The sequence below is a fragment of the Chiloscyllium plagiosum genome, chromosome 15, assembly GCF_004010195.1.
Source record: "Chiloscyllium plagiosum isolate BGI_BamShark_2017 chromosome 15, ASM401019v2, whole genome shotgun sequence".
Taxonomy (NCBI): Eukaryota; Metazoa; Chordata; class Chondrichthyes; order Orectolobiformes; family Hemiscylliidae; genus Chiloscyllium; species Chiloscyllium plagiosum.
The window spans coordinates 9,198,913-9,215,890 of record NC_057724.1 but is presented as its reverse complement, the minus strand read 5'-3'; the positions used below and the strand labels follow the sequence as shown (position 1 = coordinate 9,215,890).

The following is a 16,978-nucleotide window of genomic DNA, read 5'->3' as shown; positions in this document are numbered from 1 at the left end:
ACATAAGCTAACGATACTGTAAATTGCACCATTTATTTAAGACATATTAATTAATTGACAATCCATTTTACCAAAAAAATATAACTTTTGTTCAGAATTTATATTGCAGCCTGAGATTTTGTATTTATTATATCAGGGACAGTGAGGGTAGAGATGTTAACAGGGCAGTTTTCATTTCACACCTTGTGACAACTCCTTACAAGACACATGGTAAATCATGAAGGAATCTCCCTGTGGAGCTCAACATGTGTGAGTTCTCTTCGTAACAGGCAAGGGTCGGCCCAGCTGGAACTCATCACCTGAGCCCTTTATAGTGGTAGTGTCCCTGCCACTTTACCAGGAGGCCCAGGTTCAAGTTCCACCTGCCTCCAAAGGTCTGTATTGACATCTCCGAACAGGTTAAATAAAAAAAAGAGATAAAGCAGACCCAGAGATTGGTATGTAGAATAGCATGCCCTGGGCCGGGACTAGCTTGTGGACTGTAGTGGCTCTATTTTGGTGTTCAACAATAAAAGATACTCCTTTCCAGTTGGGCTTCCTGAGTTATTGTGCACCTCAAGTTTTTATCACAGTTGTCTGCAGAGTATAGAACCCTCTACCCTACTCTACCAATCGTTGTGGCAGTGTGACCATTTCTCATTGCTCATAGAAGCTATCTTGGAGTTGATCAGAGTGATGTTTCCAAGTAAGTGCTAATTGGTGCATTAGTTCCTTGCACAGCATGAGCAGCTTGGATCTGCCCAAACTCTTCTCATGGAAGTCTCTTCTTAACAGCACTGTAGGTGAACTAACAGCTGCAGGACTGCAGAGATTCAAGGAGGCATCTCACTAGCACCTTTCTCAGGGCAATTAGGGATGAGCAACAAATACTGACCTAGCCGGTGATGCCCACATCTTGGGAAAAAGATGTACAACCCCTTCATACTCGGTAGCTAGGGAAACATTAATCATATTAGCATTGTACTAGTTATGAGAAGCAAAAATATCACCTTGCCCAATAAACCTCCCTACCTTCAAAAAGAATCTAATATTGAAAGGGACTGCATTTTATTTCTTTTGGACAATAAACTGGAAAATGGAAGCTGGACATAGCTATGTAGCTAAAAGCACCTGGATTATTACATTGCTCCTTCAACTTGAAGATCAAGTGAGATTGTGTGGTGGACACACTAGCTATGCATTCTATATTAGTTTTCAGAGCAATGAGGTGGGCACTTTTGAGACAGAGTGACACCATGAGCCTTTGAGCTAAGGAAACATTGCTTGAGAACAGCCTTTAGATTGGTCCAGCTGTGATTTTCTGTAGATTAGAGGCCATAAACAAGAAGCATTTCCTGTTACATCTCTCTCTGAGTGAAAAGATAAAAACCGAGAGACCTTCTGAAAGAATTCTAATGCAAGGTAAGACCCAGGTACACCCAATCAGCAATTGAATTGAAGAGTAACCATCATTCTGCATACAACATCGTGTCATCAGTGCTAGAATCAAAATAATCTTGGACTTAACTATCCACTTTTGTGGTCTTGAGCACCAGAATTCATTACTCCCTATCTATATTCTCCCATGCATAGCATTTGTGTCAAATGAAACTATTCTATTTTTTGTCAGTCCTATTTGTGAATGAAAGCATGGGTATGTGTTTGGGTTTCAAATGGGTATAACTTAAGCCACATATTAGTAAGTTAGTAATCTTATTTTGCCAACTGTTAAAGAAAAAGTTTGTTTACAATAAATAAAACTATTTTCCCATCAATGACAAAACCATGTAAATTACTTTTATCGTGAATAGTGCTTTGTCTGGTAAATGGTGATTTTATTTGGGTGGGTACACATTGGTGATGACGTGTGAAATATGAGACTTGATTGTCAGCACACTCTGCCATGATTATATTAAGTCATGATTATGTTGTTCAAGATGTTTTAAGTTGTGAGACTCGTTGATATTCTTGCAAATCCTTATTATTCTTGTCACAAGCAGCTTAACAGTTAGCATTGCTGTTGCTTGTTTAGATTACAGCACTATTACCTTAAACTATTACCAGGTAAAACTATAGGAGGCAGACTGTGGAATAGCTGAGATTGTCGGACAATTTTATCTAACACTTTTTCTTAACAAAAGACGATAAGGTGAATGGGCAGGTACCTGACTGGGCAACCTCTGAAACAAGCTTGTCTTGTTTATGAGCCATATGTCCAAGAATGGAGAAGATGGCAAACCCAGCAAACACACTGGTAGCACAATTAATAATACAGACAATGATGGCATCTGTATAACAGTTGTTGTGGAATTTGTTGTAGGATGACAGTGCTGTTAAACCTCCCCAAGCGACTGACAGTGAATAGAAAATCTGTGTGGCAGCATCTTTCCAGACCTGGAAAATAGAAAGCAGAGTTAATCAGCTGTGGGACTTTTTTGCATGACATTCTGAACTGTGACAGGTAACACTGCATTAACCATGAGTAATCTGTGGGAAGTAGTTTCAGAGCTCAATGGTGAGCTGACTGAATGAAAATCCCTTCAGCCAATGGAGTCTTTGTTAAATAGTATGACATACATTTATTCATTTTCCTTTTCCAATTCCCAAAAGGGGATCAAAAGCTTTGCACAGCTCTGTTTACAAGAAACTTACAGCTAAATTAAGTTACAAAAGCAGAAACCACTGGAAAATCTCAGCATCTGTGGAGAGAAATCAGAGTTAACGCTTCAGGCTCAGTGATCCTTCTTCAGAACTGTGTTTAATTAAGCTTCAGTTTCAGCTTAATGTAAGCCCCTGTCACCATCGTTGAAAGCAGCACAAATCGAAGATTCACCAGAACTCCATCAGAATTGTAGTAAAACTAACAATCAAATCTCAATGTCAATTAATAGTTTGTTGAATTGTCTTAATTGTTACTTGGTGGCTTCCCAGCTAACATATTTAGATATTTAACAGATAATCTTTTACCAGATTGTTTACAAGCAAAGAGAAATGGTGGCCATTATAATTGTAATCTACTCTGTCCATTCCAATACAGATATGTCATTCTATGCAATCATTGTTTCATTTAATCACAGCCCATTCTGCTATTGTAATCCCATTCCACCTGCAAATGGCTACATCTTAGACAGCACACATTAAATCATTAACTTTCATTGCTAGCTTTCACTTACAAATACTTTCTAATTCTAAAGCAATCAGAATACAGTGACTGAAATCAATTTTCCCTAAAGTTCAAGAGCAGCACAAATTTTACTTCAAACATGTACTGCATATCCTCATGTAAAAGTTGAGTCTTTTCGACTATGTTTTAAGATTAAACTTATGGGGTCAACTATTACATAGAAACAACTTTTGAGGGGCTGAAATTCATGCTACAGTCCAAAAAACCATATCATTAGCAGAAGCCCAATTGCTCTCTAAACGAATAAAGAAAAAAAAACACAATGAATGATGGTAATTATTGGATAAAGACAATTGAAACAAAAACGAATTAGTTGTTATTCCGTCCAATTTTTTTTCTTGTTATTCTCACGTTTTTTAAAAAAAAGCACTTACCTTGGAGCGGCGATGACATCATTGGTGCAGCCGAGGGCCAGAATAGAGTAGACTGGAGGCCCGGAGTGAAACAGAATGGTCATACAGAACGTGAATACCAATTATACCAGTAATAGAGCTCGTTTAATAATGAACTTAAGAAACCCATACACTAATATTGGTTTGAATTTTACATCAAATCACATAATAGCATGAAAAAATATTCATTTCCTCATTGCAACATTTATGTACAGGATAATACCTTGACTCATAAATGTTGATTTGTTATCTATGAAGAACTAGGGTTGCTATTTACTCGAGATATATGGAAAATTCCAGATTTTTTGGCCAAAAATAGTGGGTCGACTTTTGCATGAGATCAACTAATAATTAACCAGGAAATTAAAGGTTAACAGAATAACATAATTGAAATTATTTGGTTTACCCTGGCATATTTACCTCAGCATCTCTCAATTTAGTGATGTTTGATTGGGATCCAATGTAGTATTCAATTCCTTTATAGGCTCCATCCAGAGTAGCACCTCGGATCAGAAGTATGATGAGAACCAGATAAGGGAATGTTGCAGTGAAATAAACCACCTGACCAGAGAGAGTAAGTTTAGATTACTTACAGTGTGGAAACAGGCCCTTCGACCCAACAAGCGCAACCCACCCAGATCCATTCCCCTACATTTACCCCTTCACCTAACACTACGGGCAATTTTTGGACTGTGGGAGGAAACCGGAGAACCCGGAGGAAACCCACGCAGACACAGGGAGAATGTGCAAACTCCACACCATCAGTCACCTGAGGCGGGAGTTGAACCCGGGTCTCTTGCGCTGTGAGGCAGCAGTGCTAACCACTGTGCCACCGTGCCACCCACAAATTGTTGTTAGATTTTCCTGTTAGTATATCAATTGCATCCAATTTAATGACAAACTAATAAAGCAGAGAATGAACCAATAGCTAAATAAAAAAGTAATGACTACTGTGAAGATACTTTTAACACAGTTTAAGTATTAGTCTGGATCGTGCTGCAAGAATGATATGTTCGTAACACTTATTTATGTGCAAATCAACCAGCAAGTTCTGGGATAAAGAGCTGTGAGCTAGAAATCTCTCCAATTTGATCAACTTCCTGTCATATTCTGCTGTCGGCTTTACACAAATGCCTTCTAGCCTCCTATTAATTTTAACAGCTTAGTGGATTTACACATATACTACATACTTGAAACATGACAGAAATGTAGTCATCCAATGAAACAAACTGTAAATACCTTGTTAATGAAGTGACACTTGGTTAATCTCAAGTCAATCAACCTCTGATCTTGAAATTGAACAATCTACACCATGGAACTTCAGGTATAAAGTTGTTCTTTGAAATTTCCTGTCTTTCCCCTTCCCTTAGTCTCTCTCTATAACATCCTTTGATTCACTCTCTATTTCATTTGTCCATCTGTCAATTTAATGTTTAACTAGGATGCTGATTTCCCTTGCCAATCTGTAACCAGCTCTAATTTCTCATGTTTTTCAACAGAAAATCATGTTTGAAGTTGTCGCGTGTGGAAAAATGCCTAATCTGTGGCTGTTACATCACACAGGAGAAAATTGCCCACATCCTATTCAGGCCCAAAGTGCTCATGAACTGCAGATCTCACACTCTCCGCAGAGAGAGTTAGTATTAGCTTTGAGATAAACCTGGCAAAAGTGAGGACTGCAGATGCTGGAGATTAGAGTCGAGAATGTAGTGCTGGGAAAGCACAGCAAGTCAGGCAGCATCCGAGGAGATGGAAAATTGATGTTTTGGGCAGAAGCCTGTCCATTTTACAAATTTATTCATGTATCATTGCAGAAAAATTTATTTTGTCACTAATTTTAATTCTATTCACAACCAGTCATTTTACCTTTCCTGAAGATTTGATTCCTTTAGATAGTGCTATCCCAACTATAATCCAGGCTAGCAGCAGACAGAGGGCTAAATACCAGACTACCGGCCCAGTCTCATCTATTGAGCTGCTACGGTGCAAAGCCACACTACTAAATAAAATGAAAAAAAAAGTCTTGTCAGTGCAAATTATTCATTGCATTTGATTTTTTAGACAATAACACTTCATCATAGAAACCCTACAGTGTGGAAGCAAGCCATTCAGCCAATCAAATCTACACCAACCCTCTGAACAGCATCCCAATCAGACCCGACCCCTTAACCTATCCCTGTAACCCAGCATTTCCCATGGCTAATCAACCTAATGTGCACATCCCTGAACACTATGGGCAATTTAGCATGGCCAATCCACTTAACCCTGCACATCTTTGGACTGTGGGAGGAAACCTGAGCACCCAGAGAAAAGCCATGCAGACACGGGGAGAATGTGCAAACTCCACATAGATAGACGTGTGAGGATGGGATTGAACCTGCATCCCTAATGCAGTGCTAACCACTGAGCCATAAAACCATTGTGCCACCCATAATAATTGATTTGAAATATAAAGAGAGTGAATACTGTGTTTAGAAGTGAATTGGCAATAGATTAAAATTAAATTTCATCTTTATTTCCTTTGTGTTTATGCTACCCAGTCTTTATTTTCTGCTGCCATCAAGTAAAAGGAGCATAAAGAATATAGAAATTTGTGAACTGAGATTAGCACAGTGCAAATATAAAATACTGGACACCATTGCAGAGAGAGGGACAGTGTTGCCGGGCAGAATTACCCACACTCTCTGGTGGTATTTGGAGGTGGAGGAGCAGGCATTTGATTGGGCAGGAAGATTGGGGAGTGAGCATCCAGCTGCCTTTCTGCATCCATTTTGATTAAATGTGAGGAAAGAAGGCTTCTGATTAGCTTTTCCATCCTGCTAACAATGGACACCCTTAAGTGGACAATTAATAACCACTAATAGCCTCTTCCCACTGCTGCTGCGATTGATGGGGCTGCAGGTGGACCATCACCAGAGGGGGGGCACTCTACAGGTAAATCAGAGTGGGCTCTGGAGGTTTGGGCCCTTCCCTCTCTGAAAATAACTCAGTTACTAACTGAAAGATGGTTATTCTGATGAAGGTCCAACTGCGAACCACTACCAAATTGGCTAATGATCCTCCACCATCGAGCACAGCCCTGGAGACTTTGTTGGAAGAACCACAACATGTCCTTGGTTCTATTATGGATGCCAACTGCTGGCTATTTTTGTTCTCCCCACAGGATATCCTATGCCAACTCCATAATATTCTTCCTCCTGGCTCTTTGGAGGCAATATACCATTTGGGAGTCAGGAGGGTAAGAGGTGACCTGAATGAAGTTTATAAAATAATGAGGGCTGTAGATGAAGTTAATGGTAGTTGTCTTTTCCCTAGGATGGGGGATTTCAAGACCAGGGCACATATTTTAAGGTCAGAGGAGAGAGATATAAAAAAGACACGAGGGGCAAATTGCTTAGAAAAGAGGGTGGTTTGCTTGTGGAATGCACTTTCTGAGGAAGTGCTGGCTGTGGGTACAATTAAAATATTTAAAAGACATTTGGATAAGTACATGAACAGGAAAGCTTGGTTTAGTTTGGGAACATGGTCAGCATGGACTTGTTGGACTGAAGGGTCTGTTTCCATGTTGTACAACTCTATGACTGTAAATGCTTGTCCATGCCCTGACCTATTTAATTCTCAATGACAATTGCATTTTTATACATTCTTTTCATTGATTAAACAAGGCATTCAGCAATCAAGTGTCTCAAGAGGAGTTACTGGTCCAGCTATGCAGGTTATAGGTGTAGCTCTCCACAGCACGTACTTACTCCCAGTATTGCTCACTCGGACCCTGGTGAGGAATGGAGATTTCTGATCCATTTGGACAAGTTTCATTGTTTGTCTGCAGCCATGTTGTATTAACAATTTCAAAATATCCATCATTCAGAGTGAGATTGCAGAGTGGATCTAGAAAATATGGAATTTAGAAGACTAAAAGACATGCATTTTCATTAAGGAAGTGACAACATTTGGAATCACAAAGTGTTCTACAGTAAAAGAAGTATTTTTGAAGCTTTTGCAATGTAGGAATCATAATAGTCAACTTCTGCACTGCTAGATTCCAATTCCTCGTCTTGACTGATGAACCAACATACTTCAATGGTGAATCACACTTGGAGAAAGCAGTGACTGTGGCACTGGACACAGAATATACACTAGGTGGAAGACTACAATACCCATCACCAAGAGTAACTTAGTAATTCCTCTATAGATTGGCGATAGAGCTGGCCAAGTCTTAACGGACATACCTACTAGACTGGATCTGTAGCATGAACTGAGGCTGTCAACAAAAGGGAAAAATCTACTTGATTTTGTCCTCATCAATCTATTTGTTGCAGATGTATTCTTCCATGACAGTATGGTGAGGATTGACCATTGCACAGTCCTAGTGAAGACAAAGTCTTGAGGATTGCAATGTACAATGAAACATAGGTCCTCATTTCTCCTGCTTTATGACCATATAAATGCTCCCATTTTGTATCACAAAGACAGCAATGATGTATCCATAAACTTGACTAAAGCAATGGCCCAGTGATATCATCGCTGGACTGTTGATCCAGATAATGTCCTGGGAACCTGGCCTTGAATTCTGCTATGGTAGAATTTCAATTCAGTGGAAGACAAAAAAAAAATCTGGAATTAGGAGTCGAATGATGACCATGAAACACATTGTTGTGGGGAAAAAAAAACACCCTCTGGTTCACTAATGCCCTTTAGGAAAGGAAACTGCTATCCTGATCTGGACTGGGCCTACATGTGCTTCCAGACCCATAGCGATGTGGATGATTCTCAACTACCCTCTGGGCAATAGATGTTGCCAATGAATGTAGAAATCCCCCTTCAAAAAATAGCACGATGTACCCTGACAGGGGTCTGCTAATCCTGATTTGTGGGCAGGGAGATCTGTATTCTTGATACCACTTTGAGAGCTGTACGAAAGGACTCTTTAAGGAGTAGAGTCCCACAGCCAGATTTAGAGGATGCATATTGTTTACAGACAAACAAATTAGAGAGCATACTTTCAATGGAGAAGATTAGTCTCATCAGCCTATTTGTAAAATAAAATTAGCAACTACACAAGTTGTAATGAATCCTTATGTATTGAGTCTTTTTAATTGGGATTTGGGAAGCTGAGTAAGTTTCCATCAGTCATGGTTCTGCTGTGGAAACTTAAAAGGCCAAAGGTGGAGAAATGAAGGGGGTCAGTGTGGAATATATAACTAGAAGGAATTGCAGAGGAAGACACTGATTTATTTGAAGATACTAACAGGATCCAGCAGATATAGTGGCTTGGAATTTTCATTAACATGGGCCTTTAACATAGCTGCTGCTCTGCATTACTGGCTCCAGCCTACTTTGTGCTAAACTTTAACTGAAGAGGATGTGCAGTTTTGAACGTTCAATTAAACATATGTGACTCAGAGCATTTTGTTAGACTCAAGATGTTATATGACCACAAAATGATGTTAATGAAGTAGACCAAAAAAAAGTGGCCGCTTTTGGAGTGTGGTAAGTGAGTCTTGTGCTATTTATTAAGCAGTGTTAGGGACAGGGAGTGGGTTGGACTGGGAGTAAGGAGTGAATAATTTCATGTAAAGTACAGGGATGAATGACATAGGTTGCCTTGCAATCAGCAGTTTAAGTTCTTGCTTCTTTAACAATTTTAATCTGTATTGAATTTAAAATAAACAGTTGGCATCTATACTCTTGAGAGTGTGGTGCTGGAAAAGCACAGCAGATCAGGCAGCGTCTGAGGAACAGGATGTTTCAGGCATAAGCCCTGATCCTCCCGCTCCTCAGATGCTGCCTGACCTGTTGTGCTTTTCCAGCACCACATTCTCAACTCTGACCTCCAGCATCTGCAGTCCTCACTTTCTCCAGGTATCTATACTTTCTCCAGTAGAATTGAGCACTGTACCTTTGGGAGTCCTGCTGCATTTTTCATCTGCTCCCCACCAACTGAAACAGTCTGCCCACGGCAGGGGCGATTGGAAGGAAGCAAACAGGTAGTACAGACTGTATCCGATAATGCAGTTGTAGTAAATGGTCACAAATGTCGATACTAGGACCATGGTGATTCCCACACCTTTAAATGGACAGAGAAAGCAATGTAAATTAGAAACTTTTAATGGCAGTATTTGTTTTTTTTCACTGTCAAACAAATTGATTAACAAACTACTGCCTGTGTGCATGTCTTTCTCTAGAACTAAATAAGGATAAAAGGAGTGATAAATTGAGAATGAGGGAGAATACCAGGGTACACTGAGAGAGTGGGAAGACAGAGTATCATTGAAAGAGTGGAAAGTTGGTTGGTGTATACACTGATTGTCGTTTGGTGAGAAGGAGGTGGGTGGTGTCCAAAACTTGTGCTGTTTTTGGTATTTAAATATTTCATTAGAATGATCTCACTTGATTACAAAGCAGCTCGATGCAAATGCTTATATTTTTGTCAATTGCTCTGTTCACAGGCCTCTCACTTCAAGATGAACGGGGGTTGTGGGCTTACTTGTGCACAGACTGACCCTGCAATGCAGTAGAGAGAGTGCTGCAATATTACAGGTACTGCCGTTTGGTTGTGACATTAAATTGCTCTCTTTACTGTTCTCTCCTGTGGGTGTTAAAAAAGACATGGTGCTATTTCAAAGACAGCAGCTTTCTCCCTGAAAGGTGACAAATTTTAAACAATTATCTGTCAATCAACAGCAGTAAAATAATAAAAAAGTTATGCAGTTACCAAATTGCTATTGTGAGCGCTTGCTGTCTGCAAATTGGTTGCCCTGTTTCTGACGCGCCATTGGAAAGGTGAAAGATCCTTTAAGCTGCTGGGGATTTTCAGACCTGAAACTTTCATGCACTCCTCCTGTGGACTCAGGAAGAAAAAGGGATTTTCGGGATTTTCCCTTCCCCCTCCACCCGAACTTCAGGAATATTGCATTTATAACTTTCTTCCAAGTATAGAAATAAATCATGTTGTGGAAACTTCTGAGGTATTTCCCTCTTGTTTGGTTTAGGGAAAATCCTGATACTCATTCTCCTGCATTACCTCCTTCTTGTGCCTGAGAAAGTCCAGCCTGGTTTAGATCTTTAAGAGAACAACAGCGGAAACTGCTCATCACCTTCATTGACCTGACCAAAACATTTGATTCAATAAATCACACGGAGCTCCGTGCTCCAGAAATTTGGAATGACCAAGAAAGTTCATCGCAATCCTAAAACTTGCCAACTTGTTCCATACACACATCACAATCTGAATGAAAAAGTTGCCCCTTAGGTCCCTTTTCAAACTTTCCTCCCTCTTCTTAAACCTATGCCTTCAAGTTTTGGCCTCTCCTACACTGGGATAGGCAATTCATCCTATCTGTGGTCCTTATAATTTTATAAACCTCTATGAGGTCACCCCTCAGCCTCCAACGTCCAGGGAAAATAACCTCAGCCTATTCAGCCTCTCCCTGTAACTCAAACCCTCCAGATCAGGCAACATTTTTGTAAATCCATTCTGCACCCTTTCAAGTTTAACAACCACTTTCCTATAGCAGGAACATGGTGTTTGTCTATTTTCTGTCCCCTCCTCTGTTTAAGGACCTGGGGGAGTCTGCAGCCTAGTTGTGCTACTGAGCTGTACACTCTGACAGCTCTGCATCAGGACTGAATTACTTTCTCCACATTTTATGAATAATATCAATCTTCGAATTACCTTCAGTGACCTCAAGGTTTAAAAAAGTGAAACGGAGATACTCTGAGTTAAGTTTCGACTGTTCCGGAGAAAGGAGGCAGGATGCAAAGTCTATAACCAGGAACTGAACTTTACGCAGGGCCGATGGCATTGTCTGTAAAAGTGTGGGGTGCAGTTTCCTTCACATTGTTGCTGACCCCCTACCATAGCCATTTCCTTCTGCTGGTTCACAAGTGGAACCCATGCTGGGCAGCCCCCCCCCCCCCCCCCCCCCCCCCGCCACCCCGCCCAACTACTGTCAATTCACACTCAGGATAAGTGGAAAAAAAAATCAGTTGAGATGAAAGGTAGAGAATTTGTGTTGGGTATAATATCTTGCAAAAGATGAAAGCAAATATTTATTTGCTGTGCATGTCACATCATTATCTGTGTCTGTATTTTTAAAAGTGTACAAAAAATCCAATTTTCAACAATAATTCAGTAAGGCCAGCTTATTTTCCTATCTGATGATAGGAGCCAAAGTATTACTATGAAATAAATAGCATTATTTCAGCTTAGTTGCTAAATAAACTTTCACCTTGTAATATTGGCACAGCTTTCCACACTGCCACAGGCCCGAGGCTGGCAAACTGCCCAAAGGAACACTCCAAGAAAAACAAGGGGATTCCAGCAAGTGTCAGCATGACTATGTAGGGAATCAGAAATGCGCCTGAAAAAGATTGAAATGTTAGAAAATGTTACAGGGGATAATTCATGTCGTTTGCGACTGAACATTTAACGAACAAGAACACAATTTTGACGAGGAAGCTCATTACAGTTTAACTGCAGAAGGTACTCAGTATTGAATACAAAAACAAACGACGAGAAATTAACATTCAGGTTCTTTTTATCCAGTCCCTAGCACTCAAAAAGTCACAAATTGCACCTGTAAATATGCGTGTTTACACAGTCATGGGATTTAAATGGAATTGATTATGACATCTGAAATACAATATCTTTTGCTTTGATTTCTCACTAAGAAATGAAGAGTCTGCCATTATGTCAGTGCTGCTGAGTCAAAATCGTGGAACTGGCACCCTAGCAAGTGTAGGTCAACCTACAGCACACGGACTGCAGCAGTTCAAGACAGAATCTCCCCACCACCTTCTCAAGGGCAACTAGGGGCAGGCAGCGATGCACTCATTCCATGAATGAATGAAAGTAATTACTTTACTTAAAGAGATGGTTAATTCATCAGATATCACCACTACTTCAGGTAAACGGTAGAGCAAGTTCAAATTTCCAGATAAAGTAAATATCCGCAGTGAATAATAACCGAACAATTTGGGAAACAAAAAAAGGTCTTTAATAAATTAGGTACTTTTTATAATTGAGGAGGAAGTGAGGGTTGCAGATGCTGGAGATCAGAGCTGAAAATGTGTTGCTGAAAAAGCGCAGCAGGTCAGGGAGCATCCAGGGAACAGGAGAATTGACGTTTCGGGCATAAGCCCTTCTTCCTGAAGAAGGGCTTATGCCCGAAACGTCGATTCTCCTGTTCCCTGGATGCTGCCTGACCTGCTGCGCTTTTCCAGCAACACATTTTCAGCTACTTTTTATAATTGAATGACTGAAAACCCACAGGCAATAGCCTCCCTGAATTTATAATTGGCTTTTATTGATGCGTCTACCTTGACGTGGCCTCTATTGCTATTGAATGAACTTCAGTTAGAATGTGTGGCAGAGAGCACAGAAAATCAACTTTCACCTTCTTTCCAAGTGAGGCAGTGAAGCAGGTCATTGAACAATTCATGAAACCAATTTATGTTGTTCCTTTACATATTTCATTTAAAAGTACCACATGAATTTTGGGAATTAAATTGGAAACTAAGAAACTAGGGCCAGGAGTAGGCTATTTGGCCCTTCGAGCCTGCTCTTTCTCTTCATTACGATCACGGTCGATCATCCAGCACAGTACCCTGTTTCCACTTTCTCACCATAATCTTGATCTCTTAAACCCTCAGAGCCTTATCTAAATCCTTCTTGAAAATATCCAACATTTTGGCCTCAACTACATTCTGTGGCAAAGAATTCCACAGACTATCTCTGGGTGAAGAGATTGTCTTCATTTTCGTCCTAGATGGCCCATATGGACTGTGACCCCTAGCTCTGGACTCTCCAGTCATAAAGTCATAGTCATAGAGTCATACAGTATGGAAACAGACCCTTTGGTCCAACTCGTCCATGCTGACTAAGTTTCCCATATTAAACTAATCCTACTTGCCTGCGTGTGGCCCAAATCCCTTTGAACCTTTCCTATTCATGTACCTGTCCAAGTGTTGTAACTGTACCTGCATCTACCACTTCCTCTAGTAGTTTATTCCATTTACAAATTTTCCTTTGTGTGAAAAGCTTGCCCCTCAGAAGCCTTTTAAATCTTTCTCCTCCCATAGGGAACATTCTTCCTGCATTTGCTTTTAGATTAGATTCCCTATAGCAGGCCATTTGGCACAAATCCACACCAACCCTCCAAACAGTAACCCATCTAGATCCATTCCCCTACATTTACCCTGACTAAAGCACCTAACCCTGAACACTATGGGCAATTTAGCATGGTCAATTCACCCTAACCTGCACATCTTTGGCTTATGGGAGGAAACCCACACAGACAGTGACCTAAGGCAGGAATTGAACCCAGATCCCTGGTGCTGTGAGACAGCAATGCTAACCATTGAGCCCTGTGCCACTCTCATTAGCATGGTTAGAATTTTATAGGGTTCTATGACAGTCCTCACTTCCCTGATTTATTCTTCCAAACTCCAGTAAAAATAGTCTAAACTAATCTAGTCCTTGTTCATACATCAGTCCTACCATCCCAGGGAGTAGTCTGCTAAACTTTCACTGGACTCCCTCCATAGCCAAAACGTCCTTCCTCAGATAAGACCAAAACTGCCTGCAGTATTCCAGCCATCGTCTCACCAATGCCCTGTACAATTGCAGCAAGACATCCCTGCTCCTATACTCAAATCCCTTCAAGATCTGAGATATAGGGAGCAGATTGTATTAAAATTGTTTTGATACGTATCACATTCAGCGGCGAAGTAGATTTCAATATAATCTGCATTCTACACCTATCTATTTTCACATGATGGTCAGGAAACAGAAAGATTTTTTACACCTGTGTACTTTCAAGTGCCATAGTCCAATGACATTTCATTGGAATGATTTATATTGATGGGAGGTTTCCTTGTAACTTAAAGTATGGAAAGAGAAGCCAATGGGAATATTTTTCAAACTAACTTAAAGGAGCATTCCCAATACTTGCGCATCTCTAGCAAAACTAAGGCAAGAAATGACTTGGAAGTGGAAACCTGAGCTGAAGGTATGTGAGTAAGCTAACCTGTTTTGTGAATAATTCTTTAGCGATTATATATTTAAAGACATCCTGTAATCTGATTCCTAAGGGTAGGGCTCTGTTCAGAAATTGGAGAAGTTGCTTTGTAAATGCTTCTTGTTACACATAATATGGAAATATGAATGTTTCACATAAACATGAGGAAGAAAAAGGCTGGAAGTTCTGTGCACGATCTCCAGACATATTAAGCAGTCTGTGTGAAAGGGCAGTGCTCTGTCTCACCCCCTTCTGACAATGCCCCGGAGTTGGATATTACTCATTTCTAAAGGATGTCAAATGCTGGAGATATTTTCATAGAAGTACTATTTTCAGGGAAGATCAATTTAATTTTAGATTATTATGGGGCAGCATGGAGGCTCAGTGGTTAACAATGCTGCCTTACAGGAACCCGGGCTCGATTCCAACCTTGGGCGGCTAACTGTGTGGAGTTTACACATTCTCCCCATGTCTGCGTGGGTTTCTTTTGGGTGCTCCAATTTCCTCCCACAGTTCAAAGATGTGCAGGTTAGGGTGAATTGGCCATGCTAAATTGTCCATAGTGTTCGGGGATGTGTAGGTAAGGTGCATTAGTAATGCAGAGTGACAGGGGATTGGGTGTGGATGGGTTACTCTTCACAGGGTCAGTGTTAACCTGTTGGGCCAAATGGCCTGTTTCCACATAGTAGGGATTCTAAAAAAAAGTAATTAGCACTCTAAACCTCTGTAAGGACAGGGCATAGGTATTGTTTTTTATTGAAAATATGTAACTGTTTGACATTCATCCCTCTATTCTGAAAGACTTCTCTCTGGCACTGCACAGAATAATCAATGAGTCTTCAGTCTCACCTATTCAATTGGCCATATCATAATTTCCAAAGAAATTTATGATGTCCATATACATGAATGTATGGAGCATGTTTAATGCTTAGTTCTAGTTCTGAAATTCAGTCCATCAACAAAGTGAAGCAGGAGAAGACCTAGCTTGTCAAATTCATGTCAAACTGAATTAAAATACTTTCTGTCTCTTTGATACAGTGTATTGATTAAAAATGTTGTGACATTTCTGCTCTTGGTTTCCTTTGATCACTTTCATTGCATTGCATTAACCCAACTTTCAAGATTATTTTGGGAATATCATTGAAGTTTACATTATTTGCATGCATGATTCATAGAATCGCTACAGAGTGGAAAGAGGCCATTCATTCATTCTGACCCTTGGAAGACTCCCCCATCCCCACCACGTAAGTTAGCAATAACCATGGCTAACCCACTTGGCCTTGGATGCTAGCATGGCTCACTCGGCTGCACATTTTTTTAGATTAGATTCCCTACAGTATAAATACTGGCCCTTCTGTTCAACAAGTCCAAGCCGACCCTGTGAAGAGTAACGTACCCAGACCCATTAACCTACCCTATATTTACCCCTGACTAATGCACCTAACATTATGGGCAATTTAGCATTGCCAATTCACCTGACCTGCACATCTTTGTGACTGCGGGAGGAAACTGGAGTGCTAGGGAAAACCCATACAGTCATAGGGAGAACATGCAAACTCCATACAGGCAGTCATCCAAAGCTGGAACTGAACCTGGATCCATGACACTGTAAAACAGCAGTGCTGATCATTATGTCATTGTGAACTTGCATCTGGAATCCTCACTAGAATTTCTAGACAATGTACAGTTTAAAGCTAAGTCAAATTAGTATTCTTTATACTTAGCTCAAATCTACATGATTTATCTCGTACTAAAGGGTTTCCAGCTATAATGAAATGAATTTTTTTTACTTCAATGGTTGACCCCTTTAATTTCTTTCTGCTTTCTCTGCCCTGTAGTTTGAACTTCATTACAGTACCTCCTCCATTTCTGTAAGCCAGGTACGGGAATCTCCAGACATTGCCCAGACCCACAGCGTAACCGATCATCGAGAGCAAGTAGTCAGCCTTCGAGGACCAGTTCCCTCGTTCTACATTCTCATCACCTTCACTTACATGGTCATTAGTTGCAGCCTGGGGGAGAGAGAGGAAATAACTGAAACAGAAATTACACTTGCTCTGTAAAAGTATATAACTACAAAAACACTGTGCTCTTCTCCATCTGGAGTAACCAGTTGGTAGTTTGGAACCTACTGCAAACCTCCACAATTCACACTCGTCAAATTCCACAACACCTTTCAGGGTTTTGCATGACTTTACTCTCACAATTGGTAATACTCACTGTGTTCTCTGGAAGTTGTATTTGTTGACCTTTCTTTAAGAACCCAGGTAAAGGCAATTGCTTCTTGTCCATTTTTGAACAATGACGAATTTCTCTTTTGTTTCTTGAGGGTGGGATGGAAAACTCAGCAGTTTTTTTTGTTCAAAGATCTTCCAACTTTGTCTTGCTCCGGGACACTTGTT

The 16,978-nt window shown here is 40.4% G+C and overlaps 1 protein-coding gene across 1 annotated transcript in view; it reads right to left on the bottom strand.

The window, feature by feature from the left end:
- Positions 1-16,978, bottom strand: part of LOC122557083 (sodium- and chloride-dependent neutral and basic amino acid transporter B(0+)-like) — a 29,464-nt gene extending 12,486 nt beyond the window's left edge. Inside the window, exons 1-8 of the mRNA XM_043704378.1 lie at positions 16,797-16,978; positions 16,435-16,588; positions 11,787-11,918; positions 9,455-9,622; positions 7,305-7,443; positions 5,422-5,554; positions 3,976-4,116; positions 2,145-2,373 (exon numbers count right to left, since the gene is read on the bottom strand). Of these exons, the coding sequence (XP_043560313.1) occupies positions 2,145-2,373; positions 3,976-4,116; positions 5,422-5,554; positions 7,305-7,443; positions 9,455-9,622; positions 11,787-11,918; positions 16,435-16,588; positions 16,797-16,868 (1,168 nt within the window). The 5' untranslated portion in view covers positions 16,869-16,978. The remainder of the gene's footprint in view (positions 1-2,144; positions 2,374-3,975; positions 4,117-5,421; positions 5,555-7,304; positions 7,444-9,454; positions 9,623-11,786; positions 11,919-16,434; positions 16,589-16,796) is intronic.